General features: G+C 53.2%; 1 protein-coding gene across 1 annotated transcript; it reads right to left on the reverse strand.

The window, feature by feature from the left end:
• Positions 1–493: 493 nt before the first annotated feature.
• Positions 494–8,080, reverse strand: LURAP1 (leucine rich adaptor protein 1). The gene is made up of 2 exons (XM_077277929.1): positions 7,617–8,080; positions 494–974 (listed from the first exon to the last, which is right to left on the reverse strand). Exons 1-2 carry the CDS (start codon positions 7,767–7,769, stop codon positions 510–512), a joined length of 618 nt encoding a protein of 205 aa, XP_077134044.1. The 5' UTR covers positions 7,770–8,080; the 3' UTR covers positions 494–509.
• Between the last annotated feature and the right edge of the window lie 17,279 nt (positions 8,081–25,359).

Genomic DNA, 25,359 nt, shown 5'->3' on the forward strand with positions numbered 1-25,359 from the left:
GTCTCATCGGTGACTCCTCATTTTTCTCGTTAGATTTCTTTCATTACAATTTTTTTTTTCTTTATTTACTTTTCACACAAAGGAAAGAAAATTGTACAGGAAATGAGGAGTAGACTCCCGACTGTACAGAGCGCCCCTCGGCACAGAATACCTCTCAAATTCTATACATTTCTACTATTTTCCTTTTATAAAGGGTCATGGAATATTTTGGTTTTTCTTGTCTCACACCCCCTCCCCCCCCACATCCAGGGATCTGGAATATTTTGGGGTCTCTCCTCCGAACCTGGAATACTTGGGTGCCCCCTGTTGCCTCCAGAACCTGGAATATTTGGGTGTGTCCAGATCCCTGGGGGACAGTTATAATGTTTGGGTGTCCCCTGTCATACTCTAGGTATTGGGGGGGTATGATGGGGGACACCCACATACTCCAAGTCCTTGGGGGCATGGGTTATTTGGCTGTGTAACCTTTCCCGGGACCTGCAGTATTTGGGTGTCCGCCCTAAACCGCACTATAAAAATGTGACATCGTCCTGAGACTGCACCCAGTGCCAGTGTGCATCGTAAGCCCTCCCGCTGTGGCCAGTCCTGAGAGTGGGCTTCTCCTCCGGTCCTGGCTGGGATAAGGGGCCGTTGGTCATGTAATTGTCAGTGGTCAGCAGAGGGCGCTGTGGGGTGGACAACATAATGGGCTCACTGGTGCTCAGGCTATACTCATCCATGTCATCAGCCAGCGTGTCCAGGTAGCTGCCAATAGAGATGCTATCCAGCCGCTCTGCAGGATCCTGGAGGCTGTTCCAGCTGCTGCGCCGCGACGTCTCCTGACTACCGGCCAGACTGTACTGACTACTGGTCAGACTGCTGCAGCGACTGGTCAGCACCCCCTTCTCCTCCAGGATCCACTTCATCGCCTCGATCCCCTCATTCAGTAGGAGCAACTGCTGCAGAATCTGTACATCAATGGCTCGCAGGCCGGCCTGTAGGAAAAAGAGAGGATCAGCGGCGTCCACACGTCCCATGGTCTACTGCACAGTCCTGGGGGGAGGAAAGAGGATCAGCGGAGGACGCAGGTCACATGTCCTACTGCACAGACCTGGGGGGAGGAAAGAGGATCAGCGGAGGACGCAGGTCACATGTCCTACTGCACAGTCCTGGGGGGAGGAAAGAGGATCAGCGGAGGACGCAGGTCACGTGTCCTACTGCACAGTCCTGGGGGGACGGAAAGAGGATCAGCGGAGGACGCAGGTCACGTGTCACTGCACAGTCCTGGGGGGAGGAAAGAGGATCAGCGGAGGACGCAGGTCACGTGTCCTACTGCACAGTCCTGGGGGGACGGAAAGAGGATCAGCGGAGGACACAGGTCACATGTCCTACTGCACAGTCCTGGGAGGAGGGAAAGAGGATCAGCGGAGGACGCAGGTCACGTGTCCTACTGCACAGTCCTGGGGGGAGGAAAGAGGATCAGCGGAGGACGCAGGTCACGTGTCCTACTGCACAGTCCTGGGGGGACGGAAAGAGGATCAGCGGAGGATGCAGGTCACGTGTCCTACTGCACAGTCCTGGGGGGAGGGAAAGAGGATCAGCGGAGGATGCAGGTCACGTGTCCTACTGCACAGTCCTGGGGGGACGGAAAGAGGATCAGCGGAGGACGCAGGTCACGTGTCACTGCACAGTCCTGGGGGGACGAAAAGAGGATCAGCGGAGGACGCAGGTCACGTGTCCTACTGCACAGTCCTGGGGGGACGGAAAGAGGATCAGCGGAGGACGCAGGTCACATGTCCTACTGCACAGTCCTGGGGGGACGGAAAGAGGATCAGCGGAGGACGCAGGTCACATGTCCTTCTGCACAGTCCTGGGGGGACGGAAAGAGGATCAGTGGAGGACGCAGGTCACATATCCTTCTGCACAGTCCTGGGGGGACGGAAAGAGGATCAGCGGAGGACGCAGATCACGTGTCCTACTGCACAGTCCTGGGGGGAGGAAAGAGGATCAGCGGAGGACGCAGGTCACATGTCCTACTGCACAGTCCTGGGGGGACGGAAAGAGGATCAGCGGAGGACGCAGGTCACGTGTCACTGCACAGTCCTGGGGGGACGGAAAGAGGATCAGTAGAGGACGCAGGTCACGTGTCACTGCACAGTCCTGGGGGGACGGAAAGAGGATCAGCGGAGGACACAGGTCACGTGTCACTGCACAGTTCTGGGGGGACGGAAAGAGGATCAGTAGAGGACGCAGGTCACGTGTCACTGCACAGTCCTTGGGGGACGGAAAGAGGATCAGTAGAGGACGCAGGTCACGTGTCACTGCACAGTTCTGGGGGGACGGAAAGAGGATCAGTAGAGGACGCAGGTCACGTGTCACTGCACAGTCCTGGGGGGACGGAAAGAGGATCAGCGGAGGACACAGGTCACGTGTCACTGCACAGTTCTGGGGGGACGGAAAGAGGATCAGTAGAGGACGCAGGTCACGTGTCACTGCACAGTTCTGGGGGGACGGAAAGAGGATCAGTAGAGGACGCAGGTCACGTGTCACTGCACAGTCCTGGGGGGACGAAAAGAGGATCAGCAGAGGACGCAGGTCACGTGTCACTGCACAGTCCTGGGGGGACAAAAAGAGGATCAGCGGAGGACGCAGGTCACGTGTCACTGCACAGTCCTGGGGGAGGGAAAGAGGATCAGCGGAGGACGTAGGTCACGTGTCCTACTGCACAGTCCTGGGAAGAAGGAAAGAGGATCAGCGGAGGACGCAGGTCACATGTCCTACTGCACAGTCCTGGGGGGACGGAAAGAGGATCAGCAGAGGACGCAGGTCACGTGTCACTGCACAGTCCTGGGGGGACGGAAAGAGGATCAGCGGAGGACGCAGGTCACGTGTCACTGCACAGTCCTGGGGGGACGGAAAGAGGATCAGCAGAGGACGCAGGTCACGTGTCACTGCACAGTCCTGGGGGGACGGAAAGAGGATCAGCGGAGGATGCAGGTCACATGTCCTACTGCACAGTCCTGGGGGGACGAAAAGAGGATCAGCAGAGGACGCAGGTCACGTGTCACTGCACAGTCCTGGGGGGAGGGAAAGAGGATCAGCGGAGGATGCAGGTCACATGTCCTACTGCACAGTCCTGGGGGGACGGAAAGAGGATCAGCGGAGGGCGCAGGTCACGTGTCACTGCACAGTCCTGGGGGGACGAAAAGAGGATCAGCAGAGGACGCAGGTCACGTGTCACTGCACAGTCCTGGGGGGAGGGAAAGAGGATCAGCGGAGGATGCAGGTCACATGTCCTACTGCACAGTCCTGGGGGGACGGAAAGAGGATCAGCGGAGGACACAGGTCACGTGTCACTGCACAGTCCTGGGGGGACGGAAAGAGGATCAGTGGAGGACGCAGGTCACATGTCCTACTGCACAGTCCTGGGGGGACGGAAAGAGGATCAGCGGAGGACGCAGGTCACGTGTCACTGCAGTCCTGGGGGGACGGAAAGAGGATCAGTGGAGGGCGCAGGTCACGTGTCACTGCACAGTCCTGGGGGAGGGAAAGAGGATCAGCGGAGGACACAAGTCACGTGTCACTGCACAGTTCTGGGGGGACGGAAAGAGGATCAGCGGAGGGCGCAGGTCACATGTCACTGTACAGTCCTTGGGGAAGGGAAAGAGGATCAGTGGAGGGCGCAGGTCACGTGTCACTGCACAGTCCTGGGGGAGGGAAAGAGGATCAGCGGAGGACGCAGGTCACGTGTCACTGCACAGTTCTGGGGGGACGGAAAGAGGATCAGTAGAGGACGCAGGTCACGTGTCACTGCACAGTTCTGGGGGGACGGAAAGAGGATCAGTAGAGGACGCAGGTCACATGTCACTGTACAGTCCTTGGGGGAGGGAAAGAGGATCAGTGGAGGGCGCAGGTCACGTGTCACTGCACAGTCCTGGGGGAGGGAAAGAGGATCAGCGGAGGACGCAGGTCACGTGTCACTGCACAGTTCTGGGGGGACGGAAAGAGGATCAGTAGAGGACGCAGGTCACGTGTCACTGCACAGTCCTGGGGGGACGGAAAGAGGATCAGCGGAGGACACAGGTCACGTGTCACTGCACAGTTCTGGGGGGACGGAAAGAGGATCAGTAGAGGACGCAGGTCACGTGTCACTGCACAGTCCTGGGGGGACGGAAAGAGGATCAGTAGAGGACGCAGGTCACGTGTCACTGCACAGTTCTGGGGGGACGGAAAGAGGATCAGTAGAGGACGCAGGTCACGTGTCACTGCACAGTTCTGGGGGGACGGAAAGAGGATCAGTAGAGGACGCAGGTCACGTGTCACTGCACAGTCCTGGGGGGACGGAAAGAGGATCAGCGGAGGACACAGGTCGTGTCACTGCACAGTTCTGGGGGGACGGAAAGAGGATCAGTAGAGGACGCAGGTCACGTGTCACTGCACAGTTCTGGGGAGACGGAAAGAGGATCAGTAGAGGACGCAGGTCACGTGTCACTGCACAGTCCTGGGGGGACGAAAAGAGGATCAGCAGAGGACGCAGGTCACGTGTCACTGCACAGTCCTGGGGGGACAAAAAGAGGATCAGCGGAGGACGCAGGTCACGTGTCACTGCACAGTCCTGGGGGAGGGAAAGAGGATCAGCGGAGGACGTAGGTCACGTGTCCTACTGAACAGTCCTGGGAAGAAGGAAAGAGGATCAGCGGAGGACGCAGGTCACATGTCCTACTGCACAGTCCTGGGGGGACGGAAAGAGGATCAGCGGAGGACGCAGGTCACGTGTCACTGCACAGTCCTGGGGGGACGGAAAGAGGATCAGCGGAGGACGCAGGTCACGTGTCACTGCACAGTCCTGGGGGGACGGAAAGAGGATCAGCAGAGGACGCAGGTCACGTGTCACTGCACAGTCCTGGGGGGACGGAAAGAGGATCAGCGGAGGATGCAGGTCACATGTCCTACTGCACAGTCCTGGGGGGACGAAAAGAGGATCAGCAGAGGACGCAGGTCACGTGTCACTGCACAGTCCTGGGGGGAGGGAAAGAGGATCAGCGGAGGATGCAGGTCACATGTCCTACTGCACAGTCCTGGGGGGACGGAAAGAGGATCAGCGGAGGGCGCAGGTCACGTGTCACTGCACAGTCCTGGGGGGACGAAAAGAGGATCAGCAGAGGACGCAGGTCACGTGTCACTGCACAGTCCTGGGGGGAGGGAAAGAGGATCAGCGGAGGATGCAGGTCACATGTCCTACTGCACAGTCCTGGGGGGACGGAAAGAGGATCAGCGGAGGACACAGGTCACGTGTCACTGCACAGTCCTGGGGGGACGGAAAGAGGATCAGTGGAGGACGCAGGTCACATGTCCTACTGCACAGTCCTGGGGGGACGGAAAGAGGATCAGCGGAGGACGCAGGTCACGTGTCACTGCAGTCCTGGGGGGACGGAAAGAGGATCAGTGGAGGGCGCAGGTCACGTGTCACTGCACAGTCCTGGGGGAGGGAAAGAGGATCAGCGGAGGACACAGGTCACGTGTCACTGCACAGTTCTGGGGGGACGGAAAGAGGATCAGCGGAGGGCGCAGGTCACATGTCACTGTACAGTCCTTGGGGGAGGGAAAGAGGATCAGCGGAGGGCGCAGGTCACATGTCACTGTACAGTCCTTGGGGGAGGGAAAGAGGATCAGTGGAGGGCGCAGGTCACGTGTCACTGCACAGTCCTGGGGGAGGGAAAGAGGATCAGCGGAGGGCGCAGGTCACGTGTCACTGCACAGTCCTGGGGGGACGGAAAGAGGATCAGTGGCGTCTACAGGTCACTTGTCTTACTGCAACCAACAAATAAAGCCGCACTCTGCAGCGCTATAACACGTCAACATGACATTTGCGTTACTGCTCTAGAAATGTGGAAACACTGAGAACTCAGCGCATAAATTGGCGGCTTCCTGCGCCCGGCAGCCACGATCAGGCGACTCTCAGAGCCGGGAACCTGCCTGTGTGAATCCTCTTAGGCCGCAGCCTCCATGTTTATTATTGCACAGTCCCGGGGGAACCTACAGCGATCAGCAGCGTCCAAACCCTGAAGATGGGGGGCACTCTCCTGTCCTGGGGTGTAAGCAGGGGGGCCAGTGTTTCGGGGGGCTGGTGATCCCGTCCTATGGGTACAAGTTGCTGCGCAGCCGCATCCGTGGTGACTGCGACCTCTGGGATCATTGTCACCGGGCCGGAGTGCAGAGTGGCCCCAACAAGCAGAGGGCCCAATGGCAGAGGCCAATAATCCTGAAGGGGGGGGGAGCCTCCTCTTATAATACACCGGAGGGGGGGGGGGCTCTGCTTATAATACAGCGGAGGGGGGGGGCTCTGCTTATAATACAGCGGAGGGGGGGGCTCTGCTTATAATACACAGGGGGGGCTCTGCTTATAATACAGTGGAGGGGGGGGCTCTGCTTATAATACACAGGGGGGGCTCTGCTTATAATACACAGGGGGGGCTCTGCTTATAATACAGCGGAGGGGGGGGCTCTGCTTATAATACACAGGGGGGGCTCTGCTTATAATACAGTGGAGGGGGGGGCTCTGCTTATAATACACCGGAGGGGGGGGCTCTGCTTATAATACACCGGAGGGGGGGGCTCTCTGCTTATAATACACCGGAGGGGGGGCTCTGCTTATAATACACCGGAGGGGGGGGCTCTGCTTATAATACACAGGAGGGGGGCTCTGCTTATAATACACAGGAGGGGGGGGCTCTGCTTATAATACATCGGAGGGGGGGGGCTCTGCTTATAATACACCGGAGGGGGGGGGGGCTCTCTGCTTATAATACACCGGAGGGGGGGCTCTGCTTATAATACATCGGAGGGGGGCTCCTCTTATAATGGGGGGGCTCCTCTTACAATAGGGGGGCTCCTCTTATAACGGGGGGCTCCTCTTACAATAGGGGGCTCCTCTTACAATAGGGGGCTCCTCTTACAATAGGGGGGCTCCTCTTATAACGGGGGGGCTCCTCTTATAACGGGGGGGCTCCTCTTACAATAGGTGGCTCCTCTTACAATAGGGGGGCTCCTCTTATAATGGGGGGCTCCTCTTATAACGGGGGGCTCCTCTTATAATGGGGGGGCTCCTCTTATAATACACTGGAGGGGGGCTCCTCTTATAACAGGGGGGCTCCTCTTATAATGGGGGGGCTCCTCTTACAATGGGGGGGCTCCTCTTATAATGGGGGCTCCTCTTATAATACACTGGAGGGGGGCTCCTCTTATAATGGGGGGCTCCTCTTATAATGGGGGGGCTCCTCTTACAATGGGGGGGCTCCTCTTATAATGGGGGCTCCTCTTATAATACACTGGAGGGGGGCTCCTCTTATAATGGGGGGCTCCTCTTATAATGGGGGGCTCCTCTTATAACGGGGGGCTCCTCTTATAATGGGGGGGCTCCTCTTATAATGGGGGGGCTCCTCTTACAATGGGGGGGCTCCTCTTATAATGGGGGCTCCTCTTATAACGGGGGGCTCCTCTTATAACAGGGGGGCTCCTCTTATAATGGGGGGGCTCCTCTTATAACGGGGGGGCTCCTCTTATAACAGGGGGGCTCCTCTTATAACGGGGGGGCTCCTCTTATAACGGGGGGCTGCCGTGGTGTTCCCGTCCCTCACCAGCTCCAGCCGCAGCGCCTCCATCTTGTCCTCCAGGCTCCCGCTGCCGCCGCCCCTCATCCTCGGCTCCTCCGTCATCCAGCGCAGCAGGCCCTCGGGGGTCTTCCTGCCCACCTTGCTCTCCACGTCCCGCAGGTCCGGAGCGGCCTCCATGACCCGCACTCAGGTCTGCTCCACCTGCCGCTCGGCCGCCGGCGCCGTAATGTTCGGAGTATGAGCGCAACTGCGCCACTGATTGCAGCAGGCAGAGGGCGCGCGCGAGCGGTGCAGCCGGGTAATGTGCGCAGCCGCAGTGACACCACAGCAGTGAGCGGAGGGGGAGAGCAGAGGTCACAGGTCATATTTCGGGACCGTTGCGTTTTATTCCCGTCAGATTTCTGCGCCTGGGCTTGGCTGACACCAGGGAGCAATGGCTTCTCTGCGTGTGTCCAGGGCGGTACAGCAAAATGTCGTCAGTCCGGGGCCAATGTGCTGCGGTCAGTCCTGTAATTGTGTCCACGTTCAGGATTTTACCTCAGGATTTGTAGCCAAAACCAGGAGTGGGTGATAAATACAGAAGTGGAGCAGATGTTTCTATTCTACTTTTCCTCTAATTGTTCCACTCCTGGTTTTGGCTACAAATACTAATGAAAAATCCTGAACGTGGACACATACCCTAAGACATGAGGCCGGAGGGGAGGAGGCTGGAAGGAAGGAGGCTGGTGCTGATGGGAGGGGAGGAGGCCGAAGGGGAGGAGGAAGGATGGAGGCTGGAGGGGAGGAGGCCGGTGTGGATGGATGAGGAAGGATGGAGGCTGGAGGGGAGGAGGCCGGTGTGGATGCATGAGGCCGGATGGAAGGAGGCTGGAGGAGAGGAGGCCGGTGCGGATGGATGGGGCCGGATGGAAGGAGGCTGGAGGGGAGGAGGCCGGAAAGAAGGAGGCTGGTGCGGATGGAAGGAGGCTGGAGGAGAGGAGGCCGATGTGGATGGATGAGGCCGGATGGAAGGAGGCTGGTGCGGAGGGGAGGAGGGGAGGAGGCTGGAGGGGAGGAGGCCGATGCAGATGAAAAAAGGCCGAAGGGGAGGAGGCCGGAAGGAAGGAGGCTGGAGGAGAGGAGGCCGGTGCGGATGGATGAGGCCGGATGGAAGGAGGCTGGTGCGGAGGGGAGGAGGCCAGAAGGAAGGAGGCTGGAGGGGAGGAGGCCGATGCAGATGGAAGAAGGCCGAAAGGGAGGAGGAAGGAAGGAGGCTGGTGCGGATGGAAGGAGGCCAGAGTGGATGGAAGGAGGCCGGAGCGGATGGATGAGGCCAGATGGAAGGAGGCTGGTGCAGATGGGAGGAGGCCAGAGGGGAGGAGGCCGATGCAGATGGAAGGAGGCTGGTGCTGATGGGAGGAGGCCAGAGGGGAGGAGGCCGATGCAGATGGAAGGAGGCCGGAAGGAAGGAGGCTGGAGGAGAGGAGGCCGGTGTGGATGGATGAGGCCGGATGGAAGGAGGCTGGTGCGGAGGGGAGGAGGCCGAAGGGGAGACCGGAAGGAAGGAGGCTGGAGCGGAGGAGGCCGATGCAGATGGAAGGAGGCCAAAGGGGAGGAGGCCGGAAGGAAGGAGGCTGGTGCGGATGGAAGGAGGCTGGAGGAGAGGAGGCCGGAAGGAAGGAGGCTGGTGCGGAGGGGAGGAGGCCGGAAGGAAGGAGGCTGGAGGGGAGGAGGCCGATGCAGATGGAAGAAGGCCGGAAGGAAGGAGGCTGGTGCGGATGGAAGGAGGCCGGTGCGGATGGATGAGGCCAGATGGAAGGAGGCTGGTGCGGATGGAAGGAGGCTGGAGGAGAGGAGGCTGGTGTGGATGGATGAGGCCAGATGGAAGGAGGCTGGTGCGGAGGGGAGGAGGCTGGAGGAGAGGAGGCCGGTGCAGATGGATGAGGCTGGATGGAAGGAGGCTGGTGTGGAGGGGAGGAGGCCGAAGGGGAGGAGGCCGATGCAGATGGAAGGAGGCCGAAGAGGAGGAGGCGGGAAGGAAGGAGGCTGGTGCGGATGGAAGGAGGCTGGAGGAGAGGAGGCCGGTATGGATGGGAGGAGGCTGGAGGGGAGGAGGCTGGTGCAGATGGAAGGAGGCTGGAGGGGAGGAGGCCGGTGCGGATGGAAGGAGGCCGAAGGGGAGAAGGCTGGATGGGAGGAGGCCGGTGCGGATGGAAGGAGGCTGTGGGGAGGAGGCCGGTGTGGATGGAAGGAGGCTGGAGAGGAAGAGACCTGTGCGGATGGGAGGAGGTCGGTGCGGATGGAAGAGGAGGAGGCCGGTGTGGATGAAAGGAGGCTGGAGGGGAGGAGGCTGGAGGGGAGGAGGCCGGAAGGAAGGAGGCTGGTGTGGATGGAAGGAGGCTGGAGGAGAGGAGGCCGGTGCGGATGGATGAGGCTGGATGGAAGGAGGCTGGTGCGGAGGGGAGGAGGCCGGAAGGAAGGAGGCTGGAGGGGAGGAGGCCGATGCAGATGGAAGGAGGCTGAAGAGGAGGCGGGAAGGAAGGAGGCTGGTGCGGATGGAAGGAGGCTGGAGGAGAGGAGGCCGGTGTGGATGGAGGAGGCCGGTATGGATTGGAGGAGGCTGGAGGGGAGGAGGCTGGTGCGGATGGAAGGAGGCTGGAGGGGAGGAGGCCGGTGCGGATGGAAGGAGGCCGAAGGGGAGAAGGCTGGATGGGAGGAGGCCGGTGCGGATGGAAGGAGGCTGTGGGGAGGAGGCCGGTGTGGATGGAAGGAGGCTGGAGAGGAAGAGACCTGTGCGGATGGGAGGAGGTCGGTGCGGATGGAAGGAGGAGGCCGGTGTGGATGAAAGGAGGCTGGAGGGGAGGAGGCCGGAAGGAAGGAGGCTGGAGGGGAGGAGGCCGATGCAGATGGAAGGAGGCCGAAAGGAAGGAGGCTGGAGGAGAGGAGGCCGGTGCGGATGGAGGAGACCGGTACAGATGGAAGGAGGCTGGAGGGGAGGAGGCTGGTGCAGTTGGAAGGAGGCTGGAGGGGAGGAGGCCGGTACGGATGGAAGGATGCCGAAGGGGAGGAGGCTGGTGTGGATGGAAGGAGGCTGCGTGGAGGAGGCCGGTGTGGATGGAAGGAGGCTGGAGAGGAAGAGACCTGTGCAGATGAAAGGAGGCCGGAGGGGAGGAGGCCGGTGCGGATGGAAGGAGGCTGCCGAGAGGAGGCCGGAGGGGAGGAGACTGGTGCGGATGGGAGGAGGCCTTTGCAGATGGGAGGAGGCCGGTGCAGATGGAAGGAGGCCGGAGGGGAGGAAGCTGGTGCTGATGGAAGGAAGCTGGTGCGGAGGGGAGGAGGCAGGTGCAGATGGAAGGAGGCTGGAGGGGAGGAGGCCGGTGCAGATAGAAGGAGGGAGGAAGGGAGGAGGCCAGGTGTCAGGAATCCCACCGCCCTGCCACAAATATGTCACGGTTCACGGGGAGGATACCTTTATCATCCCCACCACTCCCAATTTGTCATGAACCAGGGTTATTTGGTTGCCCCTGGTTCTTTCTGAAGGGGATTTATTTATATCCCACTTCCCAGTTCCGGTTTGGAACTTGCAGCTCTCTGGCGCCCTCTTACCCTCAGGCCAGACAGGGTACTGCATCTAGGGTAATTAGTCACCAGAAAGGCTGCCTGCTATGTACTGGCTAATGGGCACACTGCAGCGAGGGCGATATAACTACTCCACTCAGGCGGGAACAATAATTATCAAAGCCGCCATCGCCACATCGGGTGCGGAGCCAACCGAGATTAGTACCTTAATTCACTTTAGAGCAAGGAGAGACAAACTAGTGATTTTATATTTTACTCCAAAAAAGGTAGGCAGTGTTTACAGAAGTATAAAAAGATATTATAAAGAAGACAAATATCGTATGTACAATACAATTACAAATAAAATGGGATTAACGGTGAAAAATACTTACATTTCATTGTCATATCATCTCATGGCTGACCATGTGCTGTGGGGGAAGGACAAGCATATATCCAGATGCATCAACCCTGTCTCTCAGCAGGACCCCAGACAAAGACACGTGAAGACTGCTGCTTTACTCACTTATTTCGTAGCCTAAAACCAAAGCACTCCCCCTGTGGTGACCTCACTTAGAGGCTAAATCCTCCCCTTTCCTTAGAGTTATGGCACCCATTTTTATGCCTCGCTCGCTGTACGAACCTCGTATATGAAAGACACAATGATCAGGAGGTGCACCACGTCGGGGCAATTCTTTTAAGTGTAAACACGGTGTAGTTACCCGACCCGCTTATGGAGAAACCCGCTCTTTGCACTTGTTGGGTTTAGCTTCTAGTGTTTCAGGGAGTTATAGATCTCTCGATGGACAACCGGAATATATAATCCTTATATCTCTAGCCTTGATCGGTGCCAATATATATAACCTTCAAAGAACAATAGAAGCTCACACTTCCTATACCAGTTTTAACTAGTACCAGGTGGGAGGGGTGAATGAGTGGGGTAGGGAGACTTGTCTGTCGCAGCATAGAGCCATATAAATTCTTGAGGGAGGGGGGAAATGAGGGGTTTTGCATTATACACACAGAGTGGGAAGAAGGGGGGTCAGAAAGGCCCACAGCGTGTGTCTGAGAAGCCATGGAACTTTTAGGTAGATACTCAAAACATGGCATATTCACATTATTGTGACACCAGGCATAAGGCCGGATGTTGGGGGAGTTGGCCTGTTGTTAGGGGAGGATGCCGCCCCATAGGCTTTCTCCACCATAAAGAGTTTTGCCATGGCCCCAGTAATCAGTCAACCCGAGGTTTCCCAGCCCTTTGTTGTGGAGGTTGATGCATAGGACGTGGGGCTTGGGGCTGTGTTGTATCATGGTCCGTCCCCTGGTAAATGGCGTCCATGTGCCTTCTTATCCAAAAAATTATCCTCGACTGAGAGAAATTATGACGTGGGCACTAGGGAGCTTTTGGTGATTAAATTGGAATTCAAGGAGTAGCGACATTGGTTGGAGGGGACTGTCCATCCCATTACTGTTATCATGGACCACAAGAACCTGTCATATCTTGAATCGGCTAAATGTCTCAACCCTATACAAGCTAGGTGGTCCCTGTTCTTTACTAGATTCAATTATGTTGTCACTTTGCGTCCAGGGATCAAAATTGTCAAGGCGGATGCTTTATCCTGGATCTTCCCTGGTGGTGGTGACCATGAGAACCCTGCCTCAGTTTTGCAGAAGGGGGTAGTCATTTCGGCCTTGTACCCTGACCTAGAAGGAGAGGTGTTGAAGGCTCGGGGAAGCTCCTGGCCTTCAGGGAGATTATTTGTACCGTATAATTTGCACTGTAAAGTTATTAGGGAACATCATAACTTGGTGCTTGCTTGTCATCCAGGAGGTAAGGCAACCGCGGACCTCTTTACTGTCATTTTGGTGGCCGGGGTTGCATCGGGATGTGGTTGAACAGGTGGCTAGCTGCAGTGTTTGTGCACGTTCTAAAGTATCACATACTCGTCCGTCTGGTCCTCTTCTTCCACTACCTATACCTAGTAGATCATGGACACACCTGTCCATGGATTTTATTACTGACCTACCGGTATCTGCAGGTAAGACTGTGGTTCTGGTGGTTTTAGATAGGTTCAATAAAATGGTTCATGTCATCGCTTTACCAGCCTTCCGAATGCCAGGACTCTTGCTCAGGTTTTTGTTAATGAGATCAAGAAGCTTCATGGTGTCCCTCCAATGTGGTGTCAGCAGTAGCGCAGCTACCGGGGGTTCATTGGGGGCCATTGCCCCGGGCCCCACTCTCTGAGGGGGCCCACCCGGAGCTACACTATGTAACTGTATCGGCGAGCACATTGCGCCGATACAGTTACATTCTGCGGCAGAGCAGGGAGCATCGATCTCCCTGCACTTCCGCTATGGGGCCCCTGAGGAGGTGGTGGGGGGCCCTGTGCCAGCAGTGGGCCCCCCCACTCATCATCACAGGGTCAACTGTATCTGCTGGATGCTGATACAGATGACCGCATTGATGAGAGAGGAATCGTTACGCTCCTCCCATTATCCCCCTGTCAGCATCTGACGTCACCGACACTGACAGGGAGTCGCGATGACATGATTACCCGGCGCCCGTTGTCAGGAGATGTGCGGGCACTCAGAGCAGCGCGGGAACAAAAAGGAGGAAGAGAGGTGAGTATTGCATGTATTTATTTTATCGGGTGCATTATACTGTACTGGCTGCCTAAAGAGGGTGCAATATACTATACTGGCTGCCTAATGGGGGTGCAATATACTATACTGGCTGCCTAATGGGGGTGCAATATACTATACTGGCTGCCTAATGGGGGTGCATTATACTATACTGGCTGCCTAATGGGGGTGCATTATACTATATAGACTGCCTAAAGGGGGTGCAATATACTATGCAGGCTTCCTAATGGGGGTGCAATATACTATACAGGCTGCCTAATGGGGGTGCATTTTACTATACTGGCTGCCTAATGGTGGTGCAATATACTATACTGGCTGCCTAATGGGGAATGGGGGTGCATTATACTATACTGGCTGCCTAAAGGGGGTGCAATATACTATGCAGGCTGCTGTCATGATCTCAATGGCAAGAGATCATAGCATCAACATATAAAGGAACTAGCTCTTGGAAGATGGGAACTGAGCTGACCATGAACTAAACCTAACGCACAACTAGCAGTGGCCGGGTAGCATGCCTACGTTGATTCTAGATGCCCAGCACCAGCCGGAGGACTAAATAATGCTAGCAGAGGAAAATATTAGTCCTAGCTCACCTCTAGAGAAATACCCCGAAAGGAGACAGAGGCCCCCCACATGTATTGGCGGTGAATTAAGATGAAATAACAAACGTAGTATGAAAATAGGTTTAGCAAATTTGAGGTCCACTTACTACATAGCAGAAGACAGAAAGGACACTTTCATGGTCAGCTGAAAACCCTATCAAAACACCATCCAGAAATTACTTTAAAACTCTGGCATTAACTCATAACACCAGAGTGGCAATTCCTGTTCACAAGAGCTTTCCAGACACAGTAACGAAACTACAGCTGTGAACTGGAACAAAAATGCAAAAACAAACATGGACAAGAGTCCAACTTATCTAGTAGTTGTCTAGGAGCAGGAACAAGCACAGAGAGGCTTCTGATAACATTGTTGACCGGCAAGCAACTAACAGAGCAGCAAGGTTATATAGCGACTCCCACATCTTGATGGGAACAGGTGAACAGAGAAGATGAAGACACCAGTTCAATTCCACCAGTAGCCACCGGGGGAGCCCAGAATCCAAATTCACAACAGTACCCCCCCCTCAAGGAGGGGGCACCGAACCCTCACCAGAACCACCAGGGCGATCAGGATGGGCCCTATGAAAGGCACGAACCAGATCAGAGGCATGAACATCAGATGCATTCACCCAAGAATTATCCTCCTGGCCGTATCCCTTCCACTTGACCAGATACTGGAGTCTCCGTCTGGAAACACGAGAGTCTAAGATTTTCTCCACAACGTACTCCAACTCACCCTCAACCAACACCGGAGCAGGAGGCTCAACGGAAGGCACAACCGGTACCTCATACCTGCGCAATAATGACCGATGAAAAACGTTATGAATAGAAAAGGATGCAGGGAGGTCCAAACGGAAGGAAACAGGGTTAAGAATCTCCAATATCTTATACGGGCCGATGAACCGAGGCTTAAACTTAGGAGAAGAGACCCTCATAGGGACAAAACGAGAAGACAACCACACCAAATCCCCAACACAAAGCCGAGGACCAACACGACGGTGGCGGTTGGCAAAAAGCTGAGTCTTCTCCTGGGACAACCTCAAATTGTCCACCACCTGCCCCCAGATCTGATGCAATCTCTCCACCACAGCATCCACTCCAGGACAATCCGAAGATTCCACCTGACCAGAGGAAAATCGAGGATGAAACCCCGAATTACAGAAAAACGGGGACACCAAAGTGGCAGAGCTGGCCCGATTATTGAGAGCGAACTCCGCCAATGGCAAAAAAGCAACCCAATCATCCTGGTCAGCAGACACAAAACACCTCAGATATGTCTCCAGGGTCTGATTAATCCGCTCGGTCTGGCCATTCGTCTGAGGATGGAAAGCGGACGAAAAAGATAAATCTATGCCCATCCTAGCACAGAATGCCCGCCAAAATCTAGACACGAATTGGGTCCCTCTGTCAGAAACGATATTCTCAGGAATACCATGCAAACGAACAACATTTTGAAAAAACAGAGGAACCAACTCGGAAGAAGAAGGCAACTTGGGCAGAGGAACCAAATGGACCATCTTAGAGAAACGGTCACACACCACCCAGATGACAGACATCTTCTGAGAAACAGGCAGATCTGAAATAAAATCCATCGAGATGTGCGTCCAAGGCCTCTTAGGAATAGGCAAGGGCAATAACAATCCACTAGCCCGAGAACAACAAGGCTTGGCCCGAGCACAAACGTCACAAGACTGCACAAAGCCTCGCACATCTCGTGACAGGGAAGGCCACCAGAAGGACCTTGCCACCAAATCCCTGGTACCAAAAATGCCAGGATGACCTGCCAACGCAGAAGAATGAACCTCAGAGATGACTCTACTGGTCCAATCATCAGGAACAAATAGTTTATCAGGTGGGCAACGATCAGGTCTATCCGCCTGAAACTCCTGCAAGGCCCGCCGCAGGTCTGGAGAAACGGCTGACAATACCACTCCATCCTTAAGGATACCTGTGGGCTCAGAGTTACCAGGCGAGTCAGGCTCAAAACTCCTAGAAAGGGCATCCGCCTTAACATTCTTAGAACCCGGTAGGTATGACACCACAAAATTAAACCGAGAGAAAAATAATGACCAGCGCGCCTGTCTAGGATTCAGGCGCCTGGCGGTCTCAAGATAAATCAAATTTTTGTGGTCAGTCAATACCACCACCTGATGTCTGGCCCCCTCAAGCCAATGGCGCCACTCCTCAAAAGCCCACTTCATGGCCAAAAGCTCCCGATTCCCAACATCATAATTCCGCTCAGCGGGCGAAAATTTACGGGAAAAGAAGGCACAAGGCCTCATCACGGAGCAGTCAGAACTTTTCTGCGACAACACTGCCCCAGCTCCGATCTCAGAAGCGTCGACCTCAACCTGAAAAGGTAGAGCAACATCAGGCTGACGCAACACAGGGGCAGAGGAAAAACGGCGCTTGAGCTCCCGAAAGGCCTCCACAGCATCAGGGGACCAATCGGCAACATCAGCACCCTTCTTAGTCAAATCGGTCAATGGCTTAGCAATATCCGAAAAACCAGCAATAAATCGACGATAAAAGTTAGCAAAGCCCAAAAATTTCTGAAGACTCTTAAGAGAAGAGGGCTGCGTCCAATCACAAATAGCTTGTACCTTGACAGGATCCATTTCAATGGAAGAGGGGGAAAAAATATATCCCAAAAAGGAAATCCTCTGTACCCCAAAAACACACTTAGAACCCTTCACACACAAAGAATTAGACCGCAAAACCTGAAAAACCCTCTTGACTTGCTGGACATGAGAGTCCCAGTCATCCGAAAAAATCAGAATATCATCCAGATACACAATCATAAATTTATCCAAATAATCGCGAAAAATATCATGCATAAAGGACTGGAAAACTGACGGAGCATTTGAAAGACCAAAAGGCATCACTAAATACTCAAAATGGCCCTCGGGCGTATTAAATGCGGTTTTCCACTCATCCCCCTGCCTGATTCGCACCAAATTATACGCCCCACGAAGGTCAATCTTAGAGAACCACTTGGCCCCCTTTATGCGAGCAAACAAATCAGTCAGCAACGGCAATGGGTATTGATATTTAACAGTGATTTTATTCAAAAGCCGATAATCAATACATGGTCTCAAAGAGCCGTCTTTTTTTGACACAAAGAAAAAACCGGCTCCTAAGGGAGATGACGATGGACGAATATGTCCCTTTTCCAAGGACTCCTTTATATATTCTCGCATAGCAGCATGTTCAGGCACAGACAGATTAAATAAACGACCCTTTGGGTATTTACTACCCGGGATTAAATCTATGGCACAATCGCACTCTCGGTGCGGAGGTAACGAACCAAGCTTGGATTCTTCAAAGACGTCACGATAGTCAGACAGGAACTCAGGAATTTCAGAGGGAATAGATGATGAAATGGAAACCACAGGTACATCCCCATGAGCCCCCTTACATCCCCAGCTCAACACAGACATAGCTCTCCAGTCGAGGACTGGGTTGTGAGATTGCAGCCAAGGCAATCCTAGCACCAAATCATCATGTAGATTACACAGCACCAGAAAGCGAATAATCTCCTGGTGATCCGGATTAATACGCATAGTTACTTGTGTCCAGTATTGTGGTTTATTATTAGCCAATGGGGTGGAGTCAATCCCCTTCAGAGGAATAGGAGTCTCCAAAGGCTCTAAATCATACCCACAGCGTTTGGCAAAGGACCAATCCATAAGACTCAACGCGGCGCCAGAGTCGACATAGGCGTCCGTGGTAATAGATGACAAAGAGCAAATCAGGGTCACAGATAGAATAAATTTAGACGGTAAGGTGCAAATGGAAACAGATTTATCAAGCTTTTTAGTGCGCTTAGAGCATGCTGATATAACATGAGTAGAATCACCACAATAGAAACACAACCCATTTTTCCGTCTAAAATTCTGCCGCTCGCTTCGGGACAGAATTCTATCACACTGCATACTCTCTGGCGATTTCTCAGTGGACACCGCCAGATGGTGCACTGGTTTGCGCTCCCGCAAACGCCTATCGATCTGAATAGCCATTGTCATGGACTCATTCAGACCCGCAGGCACAGGGAACCCCACCATAACATCCTTAATGGCATCAGAGAGACCCTCTCTGAAAGTCGCCGCCAGGGCGCACTCATTCCACTGAGTAAGCACAGACCATTTACGGAATCTTTGGCAGTAAATTTCCGCTTCATCTTGCCCCTGAGATAGGGACATCAAAGTTTTTTCTGCCTGAAGCTCCAAATGAGGTTCGTCATAAAGCAACCCCAAGGCCAGAAAAAACGCATCCACATTGAGCAACGCAGGATCCCCTGGTGTCAATGAAAAAGCCCAGTCTTGAGGGTCGCCCCGGAGCAAGGAAATCACAATCCTGACCTGCTGTGCAGGGTCTCCGGCAGAGCGAGATTTCAGGGACAAAAATAATTTGCAATTATTTCGAAAATTCTGAAACCCAGATCTATTCCCCGAGAAAAATTCCGGCAAAGGAATTCTCGGCTCAGATACAGGTGCATGACAAACAAAATCTTGCAAATTTTGTACCTTCGTGGCGAGATTATTCAAACCTGCAGTTACACTCTGAAGATCCATTACAAACAGGTGGACACAGAACCATTCAAAGATTAGAAGGAGAGAAAAAAAAAAAAAAAAAAAATTTCAGCAGACTACTTATTTCTCTCCTTTCTCAGCCAAGGATTTTAACCCTTTAGTGGGCCGGTCAAACTGTCATGATCTCAATGGCAAGAGATCATAGCATCAGCATATAAAGGAACTAGCTCTTGGAAGATGGGAACTGAGCTGACCATGAACTAAACCTAACGCACAACTAGCAGTGGCCGGGTAGCATGCCTACGTTGATTCTAGATGCCCAGCACCAGCCGGAGGACTAAATAATGCTAGCAGAGGAAAATATTAGTCCTAGCTCACCTCTAGAGAAATACCCCGAAAGGAGACAGAGGCCCCCCACATGTATTGGCGGTGAATTAAGATGAAATAACAAACGTAGTATGAAAATAGGTTTAGCAAATTTGAGGTCCACTTACTACATAGCAGAAGACAGAAAGGACACTTTCATGGTCAGCTGAAAACCCTATCAAAACACCATCCAGAAATTACTTTAAAACTCTGGCATTAACTCATAACACCAGAGTGGCAATTCCTGTTCACAAGAGCTTTCCAGACACAGTAACGAAACTACAGCTGTGAACTGGAACAAAAATGCAAAAACAAACATGGACAAGAGTCCAACTTATCTAGTAGTTGTCTAGGAGCAGGAACAAGCACAGAGAGGCTTCTGATAACATTGTTGACCGGCAAGCAACTTAGGCTAGTTTCACACTAGCGTTAACTGCAATACGTCGCAAATGCGTCGTTTTTGCGAAACGCCGCATCCAGCAAAAGTTTTTGCTGGATACGATTTTTCGCCATAGAGTATCATTAGCGACGCATTTGCGACGCATTCGCGACGCCTTTCCAAACGGTCAATGCGTTTGGCGGCGTTTGGGCGTATGGTAGCGGTCCGTCGGGAGAAAAAAACGTTACATGTAACGTTTTTTGCTCCCGACGGTCCGCTTTTTCCGACTGCGCATGCGCAGTCGGAACTCCGCCCCCACCTCCCCGCACATCCCCGCACCTCACAATGGGGCAGCGGATGCGTGGAAAATATGCATCCGCTGCCCCCGTTGTGCGGCGGAGACCACACTAGCGTCGGGAACGTCGGCCCGACGCGCAGCGACGGGTTGTTCCCGACGCTAGTGTGAAAGTAGCCTAACAGAGCAGCAAGGTTATATAGCGACTCCCACATCTTGATGGGAACAGGTGAACAGAGAAGATGAAGACACCAGTTCAATTCCACCAGTAGCCACCGGGGGAGCCCAGAATCCAAATTCACAACAGGCTGCCTAATGGGGGTGCAATATACTATACAGGCTGCCTAATGGGGGTGCAATAATCTATACAGGCTGCCTAATGGGGGTGCATTGTACTATACTGGCTGCCTAATGGGCTGCATTATACTATACTGGCTGCCTAATGGGCTGCATTATACTATACTGGCTGCCTAATGGGGTGCATTATACTATACTGGCTGCCTAATGGGGGTGCATTATACTATACTGGCTGCCTAATGGGGTGCATTATACTATACTGGCTGCCTAATGGGGGTGCAATATACTATACAGGCTGCCTAATGGGGGTGCAATATACTATACAGGCTGCCTAATGGGGGTGCATTGTACTATACTGGCTGCCTAATGGGCTGCATTATACTATACTGGCTGCCTAATGGGCTGCATTATACTATACTGGCTGCCTAATGGGGTGCATTATACTATACTGGCTGCCTAATGGGGGTGCATTATACTATACTGGCTGCCTAATGGGGGTGCAATATACTATACAGGCTGCCTAATGGGGGTGCATTGTACTATACTGGCTACCTAATGGGCTGCATTATACTATTCTGGCTGCCTAATGGGCTGCATTATACTATACTGGCTGCCTAATGGGGTGCATTATACTATACTGGCTGCCTAATGGGGGTGCATTATACTATACTGGCTGCCTAATGGGCTGCATTATACTATACTGGCTGCCTAATGGGGTGCATTATACTATACAGGCTCTATGCTGATGACACCCAATTATACACTTCTTCCCCTGACATCACCCCTACCCTAATTCAAAATACCAAGGATTGTCTGTCTGCTGTCTCTAACATCATGTCCTCCCTCTATCTGAAACTAAATCGTTCCAAAACGGAACTTGTTGTGTTTTTCCCTTCTACGAACCTGTCTCTACCCAACATCGAAATTACCCTGGAGGGTTCAACCATAACTCCCAAGCAGCATGCCCGCTGTCTTGGGGTCATATTCGACACCGAACTTTCCTTTACTCCCTATATCCGATCACTCACTCGTTCTTGTCACCTGCATCTTAAAAACATCTCCAGAATCCGACTTTTTCTCACCTTTGAAACTGCTAAGACTCTTACTGTCGCTCTTATTCATTCCCGTCTGGACTACTACAACTCTCTTCTGATTGGTCTCCCTCTTACCAAACTTTCTCCTCTCCAATCCATCTTGAATGCGGCAGCCAGGGTCATATTTCTGTCCAGCCGCTCCACCGATGCCTCCATCTTGTGCCAGTCATTACACTGGCTACCCATTCGCTACAGGGTCCAGTATAAACTCATCTCTCACCCACAAAGCTCTCCACAGTTCTGCACCGCCTTATATCTCCTCTCTCATCTCTGTCTATCACCCTACACGTGCCCTCCATTCTACAAATGACCTAAGACTAACATCCCCCGTAATCCGAACCTCACACCTCCGTCTCCAAGACTTCTCTCGTGCTGCGCCAGCTCTCTGGAATGCACTTCCCCAGACGATCAGACTGATACCTAGCCCCGACCTATTCAAGCGCGCTCTGAAAACCCATATCTTCAAACAAGCCTACCACACCAACTACTCAGTAAACTAACTTTGCCCTGTTCCCTCCTTCCAAATATTACTCTGAATCTGCACCCTACTATTCATCTGTCTCCACACCCTCCATGCACACGATAACTGCACTTGATACTTGACTATTGCACTTAAACACACGGGCTGATGACCGAATCATGCAGCTTTGTATGAAAATCCCGATTTATTATAATTTTCAGACCTGAAATAACAAGCACTTTTCACCTATTGTGTTCCCCCATTTCCTTGTAGATTGTAAGCTTGCGAGCAGGGACCTCACTCCTAATGTCACTGTTTAAATTGTCTTAACTTGTACTGAATTTGTCTGTACATGTCCCCGCTTAATTGTAAAGTGCTGCGAAATATGTTGGCGCTATATAAATAACAATTATTATTATTATTATTACCTGAAGGGGGTGCAATATACTATACAGACTGCCTAATGGGGGTGCAATATACTATACAGGCTGCCTAAGGGGGTGCATTATACTATACTGGCTGCCTAATGGGGGTGCATTATACTATACAGGCTGCCTAATGGAGGTGCAATATAATATACTGGCTGCCTAATGGGGGTGCATTATACTGTACTGGCTGCCTAATGGGGGTGCAATATACTATAAAGGCTGCCTAATGGGGGTGCATTATACTATCCTGGCTGCCTAATGGGGGTGCATTATACTGTACTGACTGCCTAATGGGGGTGCATTATACTATACTGGCTGCCTAGTGGGGGTGCATTATAGACTGCGGAGACCTGTGTGTCGTGGATAGTGCCTTCCCCCCTACCACCAATCCCAAAAAGACAACATGAACAGGCTTAGATGGGTTGAACTAGTCGGTCACAGTTTATTAATTTGATAAGCCGGGAGGGGCAAATTACATTTCGCAACGGGCTCACAGCCGTGGGCCCAGTCTGCGATCGACTGGCGGCCAGCCAATGAGCGGCTACGAAGCTTCGCCCCTCCCTCCACTTCCGCTGTGACTTAAAATTAACAGTATTATCATCGTCAGCTTTAAATTTCAAGTACTAAAGACATTTTTTGAACGGCACAAAAACATTAGTAAATATGTAGGGGAGGGAGGGTGGGACAATTGCTTCCAGCGGGTCAGCCGGGGAGAAAGAGGAAGGTGCTGACCCCGGCACCTGGATTTAACCCTTGTGGGTGTGGCCGGAAGCCCCTTCCTCTCTCTTCCCGTTGGTCAGCTGGGCGTCCCAATTAGTGCAACACCTGGGGGAGTAGTGTGAGGGGGGAATAGGCACTGCACGGTGTTTACTATCAGCTTTTCCAATAAGGGGCTCCGCAGTCCGAGACACATTCCCTATGCGGTACTGTGCCTGCCAGACTGCTGAGACCTGTGTGTCGTAGATAGTGCCTTCCCCCCTACCACCAATCCCAAAAAGACAACATGAACAGGCTTAGATGGGTTGAACTAGTCGGTCACAGTTTATTAATTTGATAAGCAGGGAGGGGCAAATTACATTTCGCAACGGGCTCACAGCCGTGGGCCCCGTCTGCGACCGACTGGCGGCCAGCCAATGAGTGACTACGAAGCTTCGCCCCACCCTCCACTTCCGCCACGGAGGATCATGTGTACTACCTACACGTGACTCCAACCCCCACCCATCAGTGTTAGGGCATGTTCAATCCCGTCTTGCAGACCTGATAAAAATATATCGAGCCCAATGTCCGTGAGATGAATACCGTCGGACCTCAGCAATCCTGATTTGTCGCCTTCCAGTTGGTAGTGGCGAACTACAATGCCAAATTTTTCTTTTACAAATCTTACCACTCTCAGGTTGACCTTTTTTCTTGATCGTTCTAAGGCTCTTGGGTCCTTAGCCCCGTGCCAGACCGCTCGTGGCACCATCTCCAACCACACAAATATCATATCAGGTAACAGGTAGAAGAAACGCTCGATATCAGCTGTCATCGAAGAACTGAGCTCGATACATCTCCGTTTTCCCAGGTCGTTGCCGCCGACATGCAAGACTAGTATCACTGGCCCTTTGGCCCTCTTAGCGATGTCATTGACTTCTGGGAAGATTTTTTGCCACTGTAGGCCTCTTATCCCTCTCCAGTTGACCTCTACATTCCTGAAGCCTAAATTCACACCACGGGGCCAATGTTCGGCCCGTTTCCTTGCCCAGTAGATGTATGAATGTCCAACCACCCACACTGAAGGTTTTTGGATGCCTGGAAAAGACAAGATATGTTACTTAAGCAGGTCGGGTCTTATGTATCTGGCAAAGCATGCGGATTTCCATCGACCCAATCGCTGCACTTCGGCCTCGGGGATCCCGGCCTTAGCCGCCTCGGTAGCGGCCCCTATACCGAAAGAATGTGTTCCGTATTCTGATGGATCGACGCTAACGGCTTCGAGACACCGATTAAAAATTGTGTGGAACTGGTATTTGGTAAGGAGGGAGCTGTCTGCGTGTGACAAAAAAAATCTACCCGCGCGTTTCGTTGCCGTGTATCTTTTTACTACGTTAAGTGGGCATACGGTACCATCTGACGACTTAACAAGGACCAACGTCCCTCTACCGGCGGGGTCGCATTTGGATTTACGCACCCTAATGCGCAGTGCATCGTTACATATGACGAGGTCTTCGTTGATTAGTCCGCCCTCTGATGAGGTTTTGGAACGCGGTACCAGCTCGCTAATACGAAGCGCTCCGAAAAAGGCGATGGCAAATGCGGCTGACACTAGGATTGACTTGTATTGGGAATTGCATACCGACAAGGAAATCATGATAATATCGTGCAGTAGACCCAAAGAAATGGGACGACGACACTCCTGACTAGGTTGGAGTCTTTTCCAGCCTTTAACGGCTTGTCTGATGAAAAAATACTTTGTCACGTCTGCCCACCCCATTAGCTGGAAGAAAAAGGCTATTCCCGAAAGATGACGCTGTGCCGATGTACCTGACGTGCCTCTGCCTGAGCAGATTCAAGAGATCAACCAGCACCTCGCATCTTGCCCGATCGCACCTATCGACTGGTCTTCCGTGAATTAATGAGCACCATTCATTCCACGCCTTACCGTAAACCTGCCATGTAGCTGGCATAACTGATGCACGGATCAGTGGCATCATTGATTGGCTACCGTGTCCAAAAGGAGAGTTGGACACTGGACACCCGACGGTTTCGCGGTCGAAAGGAGAGCTTTGAAGGCCTGCCAATCGGAAAATAACAGCGTTAACAAGGTTATCATCAACCGACGTAACTGTGGCACGACACCAGATGTTGTGTTTTAAGCATAGTAATGCTAGGCGGCGTAGCAGCGCGAGTAAAGGTGGGGATGCAGAAGACATGCTGTTCAAGCTTTTTGCTGCGCTGGGGTGTTTTGTTGGGAATCTTATGTTTCTGTTCTCTAGTTGAGCACCCCAGAGCTCTACTGCGGCTACGATCGCAAAGACTTCTAGCAGGGCTGGGTTGCAGCCCCAGTCAGCCGAGGCCCATAAAGCTGGCCAGCTCGCTTTGCACCATTGATCCTGGTAGATTGCCACAAATCCGTCTCTGAGATTTCCTCCCGCTGC

This window comes from Ranitomeya variabilis, chromosome 8, assembly GCF_051348905.1.
Source record: "Ranitomeya variabilis isolate aRanVar5 chromosome 8, aRanVar5.hap1, whole genome shotgun sequence".
NCBI lineage: Eukaryota > Metazoa > Chordata > Amphibia > Anura > Dendrobatidae > Ranitomeya > Ranitomeya variabilis.